Source organism: Dasypus novemcinctus, chromosome 22, assembly GCF_030445035.2.
Source record: "Dasypus novemcinctus isolate mDasNov1 chromosome 22, mDasNov1.1.hap2, whole genome shotgun sequence".
Classification (NCBI taxonomy): Eukaryota; Metazoa; Chordata; class Mammalia; order Cingulata; family Dasypodidae; genus Dasypus; species Dasypus novemcinctus.
Genome location: NC_080694.1, coordinates 58,570,249 through 58,588,853, shown reverse-complemented (window position 1 = coordinate 58,588,853; position 18,605 = coordinate 58,570,249). Strand labels below are relative to the sequence as shown.

The window sequence follows — 18,605 nt, the reverse complement described above, 5'->3', positions numbered from 1 at the left end:
CTTAACGTTCATTCTCCAGGCAGGGCAGTGCTGGACGCAGGGAGGCCTATTAAAAGTGAGAGCTTTGTAGCAAATTCTCAAAAAAGAAAGAGATAAAACTCTAGAATTCATAATCTGAAAAATGTCATTTAGGAAAGAGTCCTACCAAAGAGAGAAACAATCCCAAGTCTACTTTTTCTACTTTGACAGGTGCTTGTGGCTGTGCCCTGTGCCTTCCCTGGTTCATCCTGGTTTACGATGACCCAAAGGACCACCCCTGCATCAGCATCAGTGAGAAGGAGTACATCACCTCCTCCACTGTACAGCAGGTAGAACCAGATGCTCTGTGTCATACGCTATCCCTGGTTCTGTCTAAGCATGTTGTGAGTGTTTGTTTGTGCTAATTCTTCTTCGGTTCCTTTCCAGTTCATCTCAAAGAGAAAACCTCTGCCCATCAAGGCTATGCTTAAGTCTCTTCCACTCTGGGCCATTTACATTGGGAATATTGCTACATTCTGGACAAATAGCATCATGAGTCTGTACGGCCCAATGTTTCTCAACTCCATGTTTCATGTTAATGTAAGAGAGGTGAGTAAATCTTCTGTTTTCCCTTGACCCATATCTGTGCTGCTTTCTCATTCTTTGGTACTGAAATCGCAGTGGAAGTGTTTAGTGGATGGTCTTTACTTAGAGCCTCACCATTTCCAGCTGTGATGCCATCACAACACGGGGCAAAATGCACAGGTGGCTACATCGTGCCTGCCACCCGCCACCATGTGCCCCACAATTATTACTGCATTTCAATCTCTGACTGTACTTGCATACTTGAAGGTTCAACACCTTTCCCTGCTGGTTCTAGTCTCCTTCCCTGAAAACCCTGTGGCTAAACCCTGACAGCATCCCCACCTCAGCTAACCAAGCCCTGACTTGGTTCTAGTTCTCCAGGTCTCCAAGGACTGGCATCTCATATCACAACCCTCTTAGAGGTCCACTTAGAGAAGCACTGACTCATGGACCTCTCTGTTGTGTGGTGAAGGGTTAACAGAGAAGAACATTTAGAAATGGAATCTGGGGTTTGACTTTGGGGCACTTTGCAATAAGCATCCAGTCACCCAACCTAAGGCCAGTGTAACAGTTTGATCATTTCAGCTCTCTCTGGCTCAGTTTTCTCTTCCACAAAACCATGGATTTGTTCTAAGGATGAGTAGCCCAAAATAAGCACAAGGTACCTTCGCAATGGCTAAGACTGTCACCTCTGTGTTTACAGGGCCAGCACTTTCCATTTCCAATGCCCTCTTCCTCCCTGCTGCCCAGTGCTCTCAGGTCCCTGGAGTTTTAAATAGAAATTAGACAGATTTTGACAACTGACCTCAAAACTTTGTTGTCTCTCAGATGGGACAGCACAGTGTATTTCTTGGGTTGAAAATTGATAGATTCCTGTAAGTGAGTGTGGGCTTAAAACTGAATTTTGATGCAGGAATTACTCAGTGTATCAGTGATACTTTTCCCATCATACGCACTCTCAGATGCTTCTTCCCCAGAATGGGTTGCTGTCTGCCCTCCCCCACTTGTTTGCCTGGATCTTTGGCAACTTCGCAGGCCTGATGTCAGACTTCTTCCTGTCCAGGAATATTCTCAGGCTACTCACCATTCGGAAACTCTTCGCCTCTCTAGGTAAGGACCAGCTAGGACTTTCAACCAAGGTGGGGGAGCCACTTCACCCCATCAGGGAGATTCTCCTGACTCTGTCTTCTGCACCTCTCCCCAGGGCTTCTTCTTCCTGCCCTCTTCAGTGTGTGCCTGCTTTACTTGAGTCCCAGCTTCCTCAGCACTATTATTTTCCTGATACTGATTACTGCAACAGGAATCTTCAATATGGTTGGGACATTTCTGAATGCGTTGGATATTGCTCCCAGGTAGGGTTTTTCAAAACCCCTTTCTTTCTTGCAGCCGAACTCTCAATGGGACTGAAATTTTCAGACACTTTGGAGTTTATAGCCATCAGGCCAAAAGTTCTAGAATGGCATCTCTGCATGTCAGGCACAGAAAGTAGGAATTATTTCTGTATATATTAGTATGTGTAAGTTTATGAGCCTCTCGTCTATTTATGAACACAGATAGATGAGGAATCAAGAGCACAGCTCTGGAGTCAGAGGCAGTTGGGTTTCAGCATCACCACAGCCATTTACCTCCAGCAAGTTACTTCCCTTCTCTCTGCCTGTCTTTTTGCCTATAAAATGGCAGGAAGAAGAAAATACCTCCCTCTTAGGGCTATGACAATTAAATAGTTCACCTCAAGTACATGGAGTAGTGCCTGCCACTCAGCAATCACTCTCCAATTGTTGGCTGCTCCACTGTATGCCTGATTATGGCTTATAATCTCCTCATGTCAGCCCACCAATATTAATCATTTTTTTCTTTGCACATAAGGAAACTGAGGTTTAGATAATTGTGAGCCCAGGATCTCCCCACTGGTTTGGCTTTTCCTTGGTATGTGAATCCAGATTTTTTGACTCGTCTCTCTCTTCTCTGCTAAACCGTGTTTCAAGAGGTAATAAGGGTGACTAATGGAACCAGCTCTGCCACTTGCAGAAGCCCAGGGAAGGCGTGCACATTTTGCTTCGTGGGCTGGTACACCCTGGAGAACAGAGATCTAATGTGTACAGCATTCTCTCAACTTGTGTTAAGCAGCAGCCCTGGACTACAGAGGCAAAATCAACCAAGTGTTACCCTCTTTCTCATAATTCTGTAAGAGTACTACCCACCAGATACATGTGTGGTGAATGCCAGGGCAACGAGGACATGGGTACATTTCATGTGTCCTGTTTAGAGGCCCTCCTTAAAAGTATCTGGAGTTGTTCTGATTATTTGACACAGTGCACAAGAACAGTGCACAATTTTCTATTCAAAAAGGAAGTGAAATAAGGAGCTGTACATAAATAGGTAAAGGAAACTAAATAGCTACCATTTATGAGGTACTTTTAATGTGCCTAGCATGCCCCAGTTTGAGTGTGAGAATACTATCTCCGTACAATGGGTAAGGAAGCAACATGCCAGGAAGATAGCCAATGTAAAGTCACATGGACAGCAGGAAGTGAAGTGACAGTTTATGTGAAGGCATGCCTGCCACCAAAGCTGACGATCTGTAGTTCCTTCCTCACCTGTGATACCTACAAGTGCTTGCTCAGTAGGATGTGAATTACCTCTGCCAGCAAAGGTGTGGAAAACATATGACTTGACCTGAACTGCATCATTCTAATGGCCAAAATCCATGTTAGCCAGCTACTTTTCTAGTGTCAGAGACAGTACAGGTACAATTTGGAAAAAAATGCTCATTCTCTGAAGCTAATTGAACCTCATTCTCTAGGGCATTATGTGTTATGTTTCAAGCATATTGATCTCTCTTGCTCAAACTAATTTTTATTAGTGAATGGAGACAAAATTTATATAAGAATGAATGTTCCTTATCATATACCTCTCTGTCCTTTTAGAGGGAATTGTAGACTTATGCCTTTGGGGTCAAATTTCCAAATTATTCTCTTAGGGGATTTTGATCTGTCTTAGAATTTAAGAATTGGGCAAAGGGATGGCATCTATTGGTGAAAGAAAGAAGTCGCAAAAAAAGATGGACTGGAAGGAAGACAAGTCACATAGAAGTGAGATAATGACAGCTAGAGGTGAAGTGGCTACCATGTCCTTCAGGATATCAAGAATGGAAATGCACAGGGTTCTCAAGACGGTCTATTGTATTTCAGAAGGCATTGTCACCCCATTGACACTCTTAAAGGGCTACTATACCAGAGATTAAGATTGTTTTGTATGATTTGTGAATGATGGCATGTGCAGACCTGAAATTCCCGATGCATGGGAATGAACTATAGTCAGACATCAGAGCTCTACTAACTCATAATTCAATGAAATATTAAAACCATTAAAATTTCACCACGGGCTGTTGCAGCTATGCACTAAGCTGTTTGAGGTGAGTTTCCTCCATAGAACTGTCCAGCACTAGAACAACCTCAAGGTTGTTTCTACACACATATCATATATCCACTGTCAGGAGGATTTGCCATCTAAAGCTCTTACCTTGCTACACTAAGGCTAGTCAGCTACAGTATCCTGTGAATATTTTCAGAAGGATTGTCACAGCACTCAGAATTCTGACACTGGGGATTTGCTAACATCTCTGACCTTGGAATGAAAGTATCTCTTCATAAAAAATGTCAAATCCTCTCCCATAGTCACATCACTATTGAACTACCAGGTAAGATGGGGCATTTTGTAGCTGACTGATTCTCCAGCTAATACCAATTAGGAAAGACCAGATAAAACTCCAGTGAATACACTGACCAGCATCGGGGAGAAGAGGCAGCCAGGATTCCTGAGGGTAGCACCTGCAGAGATGAGATGACCATCCCCACCAGGGCTTCCTGATGAGGGCTTTGCCAATTCTGGGGGCCAGAAGGAAACTGTTGATGTGGGGTAAGCCCTGGCAGAACTCTAATGTTGTGGAGAGAGTAATCAGCAAAGCATTTGGTAATTGTGCAGGGCTAGGGTGATAATACTAAAAATCTAAGTGGCCTTAAACACAATGTCAGTTTCCCTTTGAGATAGTTGTTGGATTCAGGTCAGTGGGAGAAGAGTCAAACAAACAAACAAACAAACAAAACTCAGCTATAAACCTCTGAGAAGCATGGCAGAAATTCCCATATTATTTTCTGCTGAGAAGACAAGAGCCTCGAGACTTTGGAGAGACCCAGGTGAATAGACTAAGTTCTCCATTGGAAGCCAAGGAGAGATACATCTGAAGGACAAGGGTGAACTTTCAGTAAATAGAGTCTTATCAACGTTTAGTGTTAGCTCTTATCTTCTAATTAAATTGCAACTATCAGATCCCTCCTCTCCAAATCTATTAGAGAAAAGGGCCATTTTTCTTTTTGGGCAAAGCATAACAGTTTTTTTCTGGAGATTCTATACTTTTTTTATTCACATTGTCCATTTACTAAAAATTACTAGGCATGCCAAAGGACAGGAACATGTCATTAAAACCCAAACAAGAAAAACAAACTGCCATGAGAAATACCTCATGACTAATAGAGATATTAGAGTTAACAAACATGAAGTCTAAATGATTTCTGACTTAATTATACCCAAGAAACCAGGGTCAAGCTGAAGGAAATACATGAGATAAAAATTTGACCAACTTTGGAATCTCTAACAACAAAAAAATGGAAGTTCAAAACTGAAAAATAAAATGTACAAAATTAAAGACTTGGTATATAGGTATAAAGACAAATCAGTCACAACAGATGACAGGCTTAGTAAACCAGAAGATACATCATAAGGAAATATCCAAATTGAAGTATAGAGAGAGGAGAGAAAGGAATATAAAGAGTATAAGAGAAATACACAGGAGGTGGATGGGGCTCAAGTGATAGAGCTTCTGCCTACCATGTGGGAACACCTGGGTTCTATTCCTGGGGCCTCTGGGTGAAAAAGAAGAAGAGAAAGTGTGCCCATGAGGCAAGCCAGTGCCTGCACAAGGGAGCGCATTGTGAGCCTGTGCCTGCATGAATGTCCACACAAGTGCCTGCCCTGTGAGCCAATGTCCTGCGCAAGTGAGTCATGCAGCAAGATGATGACGCATCAAAAGAGAAAAAAAGGGAGAGTCAAGTAGAAGCGCATCAGACCAGGAACTGAGGTGGTACAATTGACAGGGAAACTCTCTCCCCATCAAAGTTCTCCAGGATCAAATTCCAGTGAATCATAGAGAGAAAATGAGAAGAGAAGACAACACAGACAGCAAAAACAGCAGGGAAGGAGGAGGGGAAGAGAAAAATTAATAAATAACAAATATTTTCTAAAAAAGAGAGAAATACAGAAGAGAGTTAAAATGCCAGTATAGGATTTAGAAAATATATAGGAAGGATGCTGAAAATCAAAGACAGTGAAAACTCTCAAACTTAAGGAACCAGAGGAAAAGACATGCTGCATTTACACAGGCAGAATGGCTGAAATGAAAATGGTAGGAAATGCCAAATACCGGAAGGGTGGAGCAAAGCAAATTCTCATATTGCTGGTGAGAGTGCAGTATTTTGAAAAACTATTTGCCAGCACTACTAAACTTGAAGAAAATGAGGAATTTTTCAGAAAGACACCAAGATGTTTTGCATTCACACATAACATACACACACAAAATTCATCATCATCACCATCATCATCATCAAATTTAACTCCTACCTCATAGCATTGTCATACATCAATTCTAGTTGGACTAAAAACTCCAGTGTGCCTGTATGAAAGACAGAGTGTTAGTTTTTAGTAGTTAGTAGAGAAAAATATCTCTTCTAAAACTATACTTAAAATTAATGATACATTAAAATAAATTATATTTGAGACTTTAAAACATGATAATTTTACCATTAAGACATGGGGAGACATTACGAGATGACATCAGAAGAAATGTTTTACTCTGTAACGTGGCTATGTTTACCCTTATACTAATACTAGTCATAAAATAAACTTTTAATACTTTTTATAGATGAAAGGGCTTATAAAGGCAAAATGACAAAGGCTCAAGAAAGTCCAAATTTGGCTGATTCCCACGTGAAAACCCAGGGATTGTACTGCTAATGAAGAGGGCAACTATGGGTACTGGCAACAGTGAGTGATTTCTGCCACTATCTGCACATCTGGCTGCTCACTACCATAAATATCCTGTTTCATTGACTTAGGTCACACTTCCCTCCTCTCCAAAAATGATACAACTCAACGGTGTCAAAAGAGACCATTCTACCCAGTAGATGCACAGAGACCACTATCCAGGGGCTCTGGGTTCAGTCTTGATTTATCTCCAGCCAGGGACCCAGAAATTAACAAATAACCTACACACTTATTTCATATTCAAATTGTAAAGGTGGAGTAGGAATGGCATAGTCCCAGGGAAATAAAACTAAAACTAGGCACAGAGCAGAAGAGAAACCCAAAAACCAAAAGGAAACCAAAATTAAACAAAAGAGCCCCTCACTATCATAGAAGGGAAGGACTTGAAAGGCAGAGCAATCAGTGGGATACTCTGCTGGGCAAGAAAGGGCAGATTCCCTGTTCCTGAGCAATCTATTAATAATACCGTGATTAGACCCGGGCTTTGCTCTCCAAAAGGCATCCTCTTTTGGTTCTTCGTGGCTGAAGGGTCTGACCCTTCCCTCCACCAAGGCTCTATCTAAAATGTGTGTTGGAGAGCTGCTCATCCTTGGGAGTGTGCTGCTTTTGTAGCTCATTTCAAGCTGATGGTGGTTTCGATAAATAGGAGCTGACCAGTCAGAGTTGCATGTACATGAGGTTCCTCTCATTAACCTAAACCAGTTCCCATTAAGAACACGTTGCCTTCTGAATTTCTAAAACGCCATTTCTTCTTTTCTCAACTCTACTAGGTTTTACTCTAAACATGATCTGTCTTCTCTAATAAGTGAATTTTATTGGAATTTTAGAAGTAGCAATGGCAAATACATGAAATCAACAGTTATCCCTAGTATGCTGGATTTCACTAGGTTGACTTTTCCTGTAGCATTTGATTAGCCTTACAGCTTTGCATTGTCATTCTTCTTATGTATAGATATTTTGGATTTTTAAGAGGAGTTACACATTTCATTGGAGTAATGGGAGGACTCATGGCTTCCACTTTGACTGGCATCATCATTAATCAGGTAAGGAGTTATTTTTGAAATATTACTTATACAGAGAAAATACACATGCATAATATACAGAGGAGAATTATGAGGTTTTTAAAATGAATTTTTCATTGAAGAAATTGTAGAAAATAGAGTTCCCATATAACCCCACACCACACACAGACACATTCACACAATTTACCCTATTATTATTAGTGTAGTTTTGTGGAGCACCTTTATTAAAATAAATGAAACAATATTAATATATTTATACTATATACCATGGCCCATAATTTGCATTAGATTTCTCTGTATTGCATAATCCTGTGGTTTTATAAAAGTTTTAATCCAGCAGGATATATACAATTTACGGTTTCCTATTTAATTGTACTTAAATATATATTACAGTGTTGTTAAGGACATTCACAGTATTCTTTCATCACCACCATCTGTTTCTGAAACTTTCCCATCACCCCAAATAGAAACTTTGTACTAATTAATCATTAATTCCCCATTGATTACCACAACGTAGCCTCTGGTAAACTTTTAAGATTCAATCCTGACTCTATGAATATGCTTATTCGAGTTATTTATCAGTGAGATCATTGAATATTTATTCTCTTGATTCTGACTTCTTTCCACTTACACGATAACTTCACGATTCATCCATGTTCAATCATGTATCAAAACATTATTTTTTCTTGGGAAGAGCCTCCCTGATGCTGTGGGATTACTATCAAGCACAAGCTGATGATATAATTTAAAAAAGATCTTGAATAAAAGGGTCAACTCAGAAAGAGCAGAATATCTCTGCCTACAAGTAATATCAGGTGTTAAAAACTGCTTTTTTACTTCAGATAAAAGAGGGAAATGGAAAGGACAAATGAGTTTATATGACTATGAGTCTCCAAAAAAGAGTCGGGAGGGCATCAGAGGAGTAATGCTTGCGTATGCCTCAGCAGGGTACCAGAAACCACCAAAATAGCTAGAAACCCAGGTACTGGTTCTCCTGAGGGCTACTGAGACCCACAGGTTCTATGGTCATGGCAGATGACTCTGGAGTTCAGGGCCATGTCAGTTGGCCCTACTTTGGAGTTTGTGTTCCTGAGTGTGATGGAGTTGGACTCAGATATGACCTTTCTACACATGCCTCTTCTGTTACTTTTACCAGACCTGTGGTTGGCTTTGGGGTTGGTGTATACTCAGAAGACCTGAATCTCTGCACTGTCCATGTGACAGCCAGGCCCTGAGCCTCAGCATACTTGCAACTCCTACCCTCCGGTTTATTGGTCTTACCCTGGTCAGCTAACAGTGAGGTGAAGAAGGTCAACCACCACACCAGAGAGCCAAGAGTGCCTACAACTGTAAGCAGGAGAATATTATCCATAATCCATGTGCAATCTAAGCCCCCTCCTGATGAAGAGTGGGACTGGACATAAATACCCCAGACTCCACAGGGTGAAGGAATAGAGTACAGATTAAAGTAGACTTACTGGTGTTCTGCTGGGGAACTAATGCGATTAGTAATGGAAGAAATTGTAGTACTGATGTGAAGGAAGTGGCCACGTAGGTGCTGATGGTAGGGAGAGAGAATAAGAGATATGATGTGGGGCCATTTTCAGGATTTGGAGTTGTCATGGGTGGTGCTATAGGAACAGATACTGGACATTGTGTGTCCTACCATGGCCCACTGGGTGGACTGGGGGAGAGTGTAGACTACAATGTAGACCACTGTCCATGTGGTGCAGCAGTGCTCCAAAATGTATTCATCAGGTGCAGTGAATGTGCCATGATGATCAAAGAGGTTGTTGATGTGGGAGGAGTGGGGTGAGGGGGTGGGGGGTATATGGGGACTTCATATTTTTAGAATGTAACATTTAAAAGAAAACAAAGAAGAGGAAAAAAAGATATATAAAAAAAATAAAAATTAAGGATTTCCAAATCGCTAAAAAGAAAAACAAAGAAAGAAACATTATTTTTTAAGGCAGTGTAATATTCCATTAGCTCTATTAACCACATTGTATATTCTGCTAACGCATTCACTTATTGATGGATGCTTGGGTTGCTTCCATCTTCTGGCAATTGTGAAATAATGCTCCTGTAAACATTAGTGTGCAAATATGTTTTTGAGTTCCTGCTTGAAATTTGGTTAAATTTCTTATTAGATATTTGATTCTTCTCTTTGCTATTGTAAGTGGATTTTTTTCCTTGATTCCCTCTTCACATTGCTCATTAGTGGTATATGAAAAACTACTGATTTTTGTGTGTTGACCTTATACCCAGTTTATAGTGTTGTTTAAGTCTCAGTTTCCTTATTCATCTTTTGTTCTGATCTTCTGTTTTGGAAATTGGTGTTTTGAAGCCCTTTAATTTAGAAACATCTACTTCTCCCTTTGAATCTGTCAATATATGTTTCCTGTTTGGGGGCTCTCCCATTCTATACATGTATACTTATACTTCTTCTGTCTACTTGTTAAATCAACCCATTTATCAGTACATAGTGATCTTCTTAGTCCCTCATAACAGTTTTTGACTTAAAGCCTTATTCATGTCATGTTAGTACGGCTACCCGAGCTCTCTTCTGGTTACTGATTGCATGGAATATTTTTTCCATCCTTTCACTTTCAACCTACTTGTGTACTTGAAGTTAGGGTTAGCCTCCAGGAAACAGCATATAGATGGGTCTTGCATTTTGTCTATCATGCATATTTTTGCCTTTTGAGCGGAGAGTTTAATCCATTTACTTTTTGCTTTAGAGAAGCTGGAGGTTTAAAGAAAAATCATGCACCAAATAGAGCTCCCATGACGTTCTATTATTAACACCTTGAATTAGTGTGATACATGTGTTACAATTCATGAAATAACTTTTTTATAATTGTACAATTAATTATATTACTTTGTTTATAAAACCTACTGATAATGCCCCAACTTCTTTCATTTTGCTATTTGCTATTTGCAAGTCTTATCCCTTTTTTCCCCTTATTTTTTTCTGTTAATGCCTACTTACATATTTATTTGCTTTTTTGGTAGTGTACCATTGAATCCCTTCCCATTTCCTCATGTCTCTATTTTTGAGATGTTCTCTTTGTGGTTAACATGGGACTTAAATTTGGTATCCTAAAACTATTACAAGCAAGTTAAATAATAACTACTTGATTTTCATAGCCTAAAAATACACTGTTCAAATATTCCTCCATTTTTCCACCTTTTTTGTATGTTTTACAAATCATATCTTGATGTATTGCATTCCTGAACCAAAGATGTATCAAAACTTTTTATGCATTTCAATTTTAGAACCAGTATGAAATAAAAATTAGAGTTAAATTCCAAAAACAGTACTGACGTTTATAAATATGCAAATGGACACACTTACCAAGCTTTTTGTTTGTTTGTTTCATGCCACCTCCTCCACTATCTAGTGTCCTTTCTTATAAGTCTGAAGAACTCACATAAGCATCGTTTGTAGGGCAGGTCTACTGGTAGCAAACTCACTCAGCTTCTGTTTTCTGGAAGTGTCTTAATCTGTCCCTGATTTTTTGAGGAACAGTCTCACCAGATGTAGAATTCTTGTTTTGCAATTGTTTTCTTTCAGCATTTTAAATATTTCATTCCACTTTTTTCTCGTCTTCATGTTAAAATTTGGCAGTTAATCTTATTTGGGCTCTCTTGAACAAGACGTGTGTTTTCTCATGCATCTTTCAGAACTCTCTCCTTTTCTTTGCCAGTTAGGCTAGTATGTCTCTGGGTTTGGTTCTCTTGGAGTTTATCCCATTTGGAGTTTGTTGGTCTTCTTGGATTTCTATGTTCATATCTTTCCTTTCATTTGAGAATTTCTGCTATTATTTATTTAAATATTCCTCCTGCATCTTCCTTTCTTTCTCCTCCTTCTGGAACTCCCATAATGCATATATTAGTACACTTGATGGTTGCCCACAATTTTCCTAGGCTTTTTTTCTTCTCACACAAATCCTGAGTCTTTCAATATTCTTGCCTTCAAGTTCACTCATTCTTCTGCCACTTCCAACCTGCTCTTCAAGCTTTTCATTCCAGGTATTGTGGTTTCAACCCCGGTATTTCTGTTGATTTCCTTTTCATATTTTCTACTTCATTATCAAGATTCCTTTATTGTTGTTTCATGGTTTTCCTGATATCTTTTAGTTCTTTCCCACTGTTCCCTGTTATGTTCTTGTGTATAATGAGGATCATTTTTTGAAAGTCTTTGTCTGGTTTGCCCAATCTGATCTTATCTGTTGATGGTTTCTGGATGTTTATTTGGTCTTTTGGATGGGTCATCTTTTCTTGTTCCTTGATTGTCTAGGAATCTTTTTTGCACATTGCACATCTCAATATATTAAAATTTGACACTGAGATCTAATTCCTGATTTCTCTGTCTCTTAAGTTCGTATCCAGGTACTTACATGACAGAAATTTCCTTGACTGTTGGGAGTTTGTTTAAAGCTTCATTTTATTATTTGGCTCTCACATATTTATGGCAAATCTTTGACTGTTTTCTGGAAATTTGAGAAAGATGGCTCTGCCAGTTTTGCCAGTTGTTGAAGGAGTTCTGTGGGAATGGCACTCTGGAGCACCTTACACCATCATCTTGGTCAACTGGACCCCAGAGATAGAATGAGTCAGTTATGAGTTTTTTTGTCACATCAAAAGAAACTTATTCAAATTAGACATCTCTTCAAACCTATAGGTAATACAATTTCAAGTTCGAAGTATGGCATGAGCCATCCCTTCATCAGGATGTAATGCACAAGATGCTATATCTAGGGCTACTCCATCATATTGTAAACTGTAGTAGTTTTAGCAACCCATGATTCCAAACAAATATCCCTTAATAAAGGGAAACAAATGGCAGCCACTGGTCCACAGTAATGCTCACATCTTGCTAGGCAGAAATTCTGCGGGTCACCAGTGGGGGAATATTCTTAAACTGGGCCCTTAGGTGGCTGAGTGTAGGTTCTAGAGGGGACTTTGGGGTGTTCTCTCTTGATTAGTGGATTCTGCATAAAGGAAGGCATGTGAGGCAATTATGTGGTGAAGAGAAAGGCAGCTTTCTCTGCAGGAGTGAAGTTATGCAGCCAAAATAATTTTTCAGGCTCTCCTCCGGGGCATTTCCAACCCGCTTGAAGTTAGATGTATTCATGGAACTTCCTTTGACTTAGGAAATATGAGAGGAAGTGATAGGTGCTAATTCTGAGGCAAAGCATTAAGAAACAGGAGCCACTCTTCTGATTGCCACAGCTACTGTGTTATTCTTTATAATGTTAATACAATTCAAATTAGAGGGAATGGTTTGATTATAAAAAAAACAAAGTGGCAAGAATACTGGCTAACCCACCTCAAGAAAAATGTGTTTACATTCTGTTCCCGAATCATACTCCAACATTAATACAAGATGATTTTTAAAAATGTGAATGAAGAAGAATAGCAATAAATAAACTAGAGTAAATAGGGGGTAAGAACTGTTTAAATTTGAGGCATAAATTTCTTCAAAAGCATGGAATTAAGATAAATCCCTGCTCAGAATGCATTACATATTTACATAAAATTTAACCTTGGCTGATGAAAAAGATAAAGTAAAATATTTCAGCAAATCTGGAACAAAATGTAAATGTAAGGACAGCTTTGTATATAACATAAATAAATGAAATAAATTACCTCTGCATATGATCTGTGAGTGCATTAAAAGAAAAAGACCTCAAAATCTAGTAGGCTACTTTCTATGAAAGTAAACAGGATTCACAATTGTAAAGTCTGTTGGTGAAAATGACCAGTTTTCACCCAGAGAAAACATGTCACTCATCTTCATAAATGAGGAAAAGTTAGTTCATAAAATTTTACTAAGGATTGATGGGTATAAAATTAACTACTGGGATGTTCATTATTTATAGCAACAAAATTGGAAAGCAACTTAAATGTAAAGAAATAAGGGGTGATTTATAAATTTTATATTTCTAATCTCTAGATACTAATCAAGCAGGTTATGGTACAATCAAATATTTACTGGTACTCAAGCACGTTTATGATATGTATCTTCATGAAAACACATTCACACTTGAACGTTAGTTCTTTGTACATCACAATGGCATTTTCACATATTTAAAAATTATATAGACATAGACATAGATAAAAGAATAGAAAGATAGTGTGATCATCTCTGTGGATTGAATTATGGCCTTATTTTGATGAGAGTGTTTTTTCAAGTTTTTAAGTGCCCTTTGCTGAGTCTATGTTATTTTTAGTATTATAATTTAAACATTAAAAAAACAATAACTAGAAATCTCATTGATAATTATTCTGTTTTTTAATCCCTCAGGATCCAGAGACTTCCTGGTTTAAAATCTTCATCCTGTTGTCAGCCGTTAATGTGGGCAGCAGCATTTTCTACCTTGTGTTTGCTGCAGTGGAAGTCCAGGACTGGGCTAGAGACAGAGAACAGACACTCCTCCGAAGGTGAGCAGTGGTCAGGTTAGGCAACACTGTAGGAGAGTCCACAGCACACAGGGATGTGCAGCAGGAAGAGGCATTGAGGCTTGCCCGTAGGGGAAACTGGGGTGTTGCTGACTGAGATGGGGTAGAAAGAAATGGGTGCAGGTGCGGGGAGAAGGGGTTCAATGTTGAGTCTGAATCTCTTAGGCATCCTGAGGGTGCAGGTCTGGAATTCTGGGGATCTGTTGGGACTGGAGGTGCAGATTTCGGAGTCTGGGCATCTCTACCATGGAAGACAAGGAGGAGAAAGGCTAGTTCTTATTGAAGATGAGAGCTGGGAAGGACTGTGAAGAGGGAGGAAGGACAGTGGGAGAATGTGGTGTCACATAAGGGAGGAGAAAAGAAGATTCAGAGGTGGCAGTGATGACCTGTAGAAAATGACATCAGGGGGTCAAATGATATAAATCTAGAATTTCCTAAGGGCTTTGGCAATGGATACCTTAAAAGTGACACTGACAAAATGGTTTACAATTGAATGACGGATACAGAGTCCATTACAATGTGTTCAATAGAGTCTGATATTTTGCCTTTCTTCTATAAACTATACCGGTGATAAATAGTAAAGGAAAGGTCTCCTTGAAGAAGCATTGCAGCTAATATGTGAGTAAGAATGGATAGAATAAAGATATGTCCCCCATATTTCAACTCCCAATGAATTAAGGGATCCAGGCAATGCGTCTGTTAACATCACAAGAAGAGAGGCATGGTGACATTTTCTCCCTTTTGATGAAATTCACACATCCACCAATGTCTTGTTAAGAAAATCACACCTAATCTGAATAGTCCTCAAGATAGTTTTTGTTTTATGTGAAATACATCAGAGAACATGTTGAACTACATCCTAAGGATATCACCAGCAAATCCAAACTGGGAGATTTTACAGGTTTAAACGATTCAGATTCTGTAACAAAAAAAAATCCTAAGGAAAAAACTATAAGGGGTGAAGGAAACACTAGATTAAAAGGAAATTAATGGTATACCAAATTTTTAAAAATTGCCTATGTAAATGCTATAGGACCCTGAATCTCAGTGGAGTTGCAACACCTAGTCTCCAGTTCATGGACTCAACCTGGACAACTAAAAGGAGAGGATGGTGCACAACCACCATCCCAAGGAACCAAGAGAGAGATTACAACTGCAAGCAAGATAGTCCCATCCATCCGCCCTATGGAATTGAAGCCCCATCTCAATGAGAGGTGGACTGGGCATCAAATCCCAGAATCTTGAGGAATGAGGAATGTTGACTTACTGTATTATACTATAGATTTATTGTGATTCTATAAATGTAAGACTTTATATCATTGATGTGGATGCAGTGGCCACTGGAGATTCTGAGTGCAGGAAGGAAAACCAGGAGTAGTATGCAGGCTTTTTTGGGATTGGGGAATAGTCCTCAATGACATTGAAATGACAAATATAGGCCATTATATATTTTGCCATATCCTACAAAATTGTGCAGAGATAGTGTAAAATAGAAAGTAAACAATAATCTTGCTTAGTGGCCATGCTTCAGATTGCATTCCTTAGTTGTAAGGACTCTACCACACTAATGAAGGATGTCATTAATGGGGAAAAATGTGGGAGGTGTAGGGAGCGGGGAATATGGGAATCCCCTTTACTTTTTAATTAACATTTATGTAATCTGTATCTTTTTAAAGAATTAAAATATATTAATAAAGAAATAAAATCATTTTGGAATATCATTACAAAAATAATATCATTAATGACATTATCTAGACCAAATATTAAAAATAAACATGGTCTTTGTAGTTAAACATAAATAAATAAACATGTCTATGGGGATATACACATGGATGAGGAATCTACATATGAAATAAAGGGAATGAAGAATGTCATGAGAGTTGTCACTTTCAGTGGTAAGGAAGGGGTAGGGATTAGTATGGAGCACATGGAGAATCGTTAAAATGCTGGCAATATTGTATTTTTCACAACCAGGTGGTGGTGATTAAAAGAGGGTTTACCTTCTAATACTCCTTTGAGACACATTGGTTTTGTGATGTTTTCTGAATCTGTGTTACATTTCACAGTAAAAACATTTAAGGAAAAAAGAGAAAGTGTGACCCTAATGCTTATCTTTCAATTAATCGATCCTGAATTTAGAAGACAAAGAGAGGCCTCCTCTCAAAGTGCACTCACAGTCAACTAGAATGGGAAAGCTTGGTAGGAAAGAATGCAGTATACTTGACAGAAGAGACGATTACTGCTGTATTTAGAATGTGACGAATATTTCTTGCTTTTACAACTTAAAAAAAAGGAAAGATAAAGAGAAAATGAGTTAAAATGGAGAAAGCAAGTATAGACAGTCCTGTAAAGGACAGCAGATCAAATGGCAGGTAGCTTTAAGGGATGTGAAATTAGGGAGCATCTTTCAGGTGTTTCCTTGTTTCTGAAGACAAAGAGACATGCATGCTTCTCTGGTGATAAAATGATCAAATGTGAAGATTCATGGTGTAGGAGAGGGCACAAGTGTGGTATTGAACTACTCAAGTGTCCCAGAGGGGAGGAAGTTCAAGCCCTAGTGCAGGGCTTGGCCTTGGGAAGGAACCTAAAGCTCATCATAGTAAGTATAGAGGCGTCTGACGCCAAGCTCTCAGCCCCCAAGAGGAAGTTGTGGAGACGACGTCCACCCCCAGCCCCCAGCCCCATTAGCTGCAGGACATCCGTTCTTCTTGTCAAAATGGGTCTGGACTGTATGGGCTTTCCCTTCTGGTCATTTTCCACCCTGGCCTCCCACCCACACGTGCCTCGGCACAGTCCTCCTCTCTGCAAGTGCAGGCTTTGTCGACTATGGCCTCCTGGTCAAAGACTTCGAGTAATGCACACAATGGCTTCTGTTTTCCAGGCTTTCTTTTCAGGACAGCTCTCAGAATTCATCTTTTTTTTTTTTTTTATTTTTTTAAATTTTTTTATTTTTTATTGAATTTGTAATAATATTACATTAAAAATATATATGTGAGGTCCCATTCAACCCCACCCCCCCACCCCCCCTCTCCCCCCCCCCAACAACACTCGTTCCCATCATCATGACACATCCATTGGATTTGGTAAGTACATCTTTGGGCACCTCTGCACCTCATATACATTGGTTCACATCATGGCCCATACTCTCCTCTATTCCATCATGTAGGCCCTGTGAGGATTTACAATGTCCGGTGATTACCTCTGAAGCACCATCCAGGGCAGCTCCATGTCCCTAAGACGCCTCCACCTCTCATCTCTTCCTGCCTTTCCCCATACCCTTTGTCCATTATGTCCACTTTTCCCAATCCAATGCCACCTCTTCTATGTGGACACTGGATTGGTTGTGTCCATTGCACCTTTATGTCAAGAGGAGGCTCAGATTCCACCTGGATGCTGGATGCCATCCTCCCATTTTCAGTTGTAATCACTCTAGGCTCCATGGTGTGGTGGTTGTCCTTCTTCACCTCCATCTTAGCTGAGTGTGGTAAGTCCAATAAATCAGATTGTAGGTGCTGGAGTCTGTTGAGGCTCAGGATCTGGCTATCACATTGTCAGTCCAGAGATTCAAATCCCCTAAATATATCTTAAACCCCAACATTAACTGCACCTCCAGCACATTAGCATGAAAGTCTTATGAAGGGAGATCCCATCTGAGTCCAGATTCATCACACATAAACACCATTTCCAAAGAGGGGCCATCTGCCCTGGTAGTTAACCCCATCGGCCATGACCATAACTCCCATGGGTCTCTTTAGCCCTCAAAGGAACCAATATCTGGGGGTTGTATCTGCTTTATCTGTCTCTCTGACTCTGCTCAGTTGTGCATGAGGGCAAACCTTCTGCCAGCCTCCAGACTCTTTTTTAGAAACTCGTAGCCATATAAACTCATTTCTCCTTTCCATTTCCCCCTTACTTTAGGTCAAACAGCATTTTAAAGTCATGGTATTTTATGTAGACATGGATATTCTGCTGATCCGCATTGAACCTTCCATATAAGGTCATTTTCCAGTTGCATCATCAGTTGGTAGTTGATAGTGGTCCCTCGTTGCCAGGGAGGCTCATCCCCGGGTGTCATGTCCCACGCTGGGGGGAAGGCATTGCATTTACATGCTGAGTTTGGCTTCGAGACTGGCCACATTTGAGTAACATGAAGGCTGACAGAAGGGAATTCCCAGGCACAAAGTTGCTCTAGGCCTTGTTATTATTTTGGGTTTATCAGCTCACAAGCATAGTCATTAGTATCAGGGGCTCACTGTTGAACCCTCACTCCCTCCCGGTCCCCACCACTGTACCTGGGAGACTGTCGCTGCTCCCCTAGGGACCACGACAGAGCACCATTGGCCGGGAACCCAGTACCCCCCCTACTGTGGTTTTTAATTGTTGCCACTATGAGTATATCCAAACATTACCATGCACCCTGGACATATGTTCTGTACAGCTCCCTGTCAGTCATATATCATTCTCAGAATTCAT

At 39.9% G+C, this 18,605-nt stretch overlaps 1 protein-coding gene across 2 annotated transcripts in view; it reads left to right on the top strand.

Annotated features, from left to right (window-relative positions):
- LOC101441166 (sodium-dependent phosphate transport protein 1-like) overlaps positions 1 to 16,152 on the top strand; it is a 37,757-nt gene extending 21,605 nt beyond the window's left edge. For both annotated transcript variants that reach the window (XM_058285341.2, XM_058285340.2), the window contains 7 exons: positions 190 to 308; positions 406 to 567; positions 1,521 to 1,653; positions 1,748 to 1,895; positions 7,595 to 7,685; positions 13,978 to 14,114; positions 15,166 to 16,152. In XM_058285341.2, coding sequence (XP_058141324.1) covers positions 190 to 308; positions 406 to 567; positions 1,521 to 1,653; positions 1,748 to 1,895; positions 7,595 to 7,685; positions 13,978 to 14,114; positions 15,166 to 15,343 — 968 coding nt within the window. In that variant the 3' untranslated portion in view covers positions 15,344 to 16,152. The remainder of the gene's footprint in view (positions 1 to 189; positions 309 to 405; positions 568 to 1,520; positions 1,654 to 1,747; positions 1,896 to 7,594; positions 7,686 to 13,977; positions 14,115 to 15,165) is intronic.
- Positions 16,153 to 18,605: the final 2,453 nt, after the last annotated feature.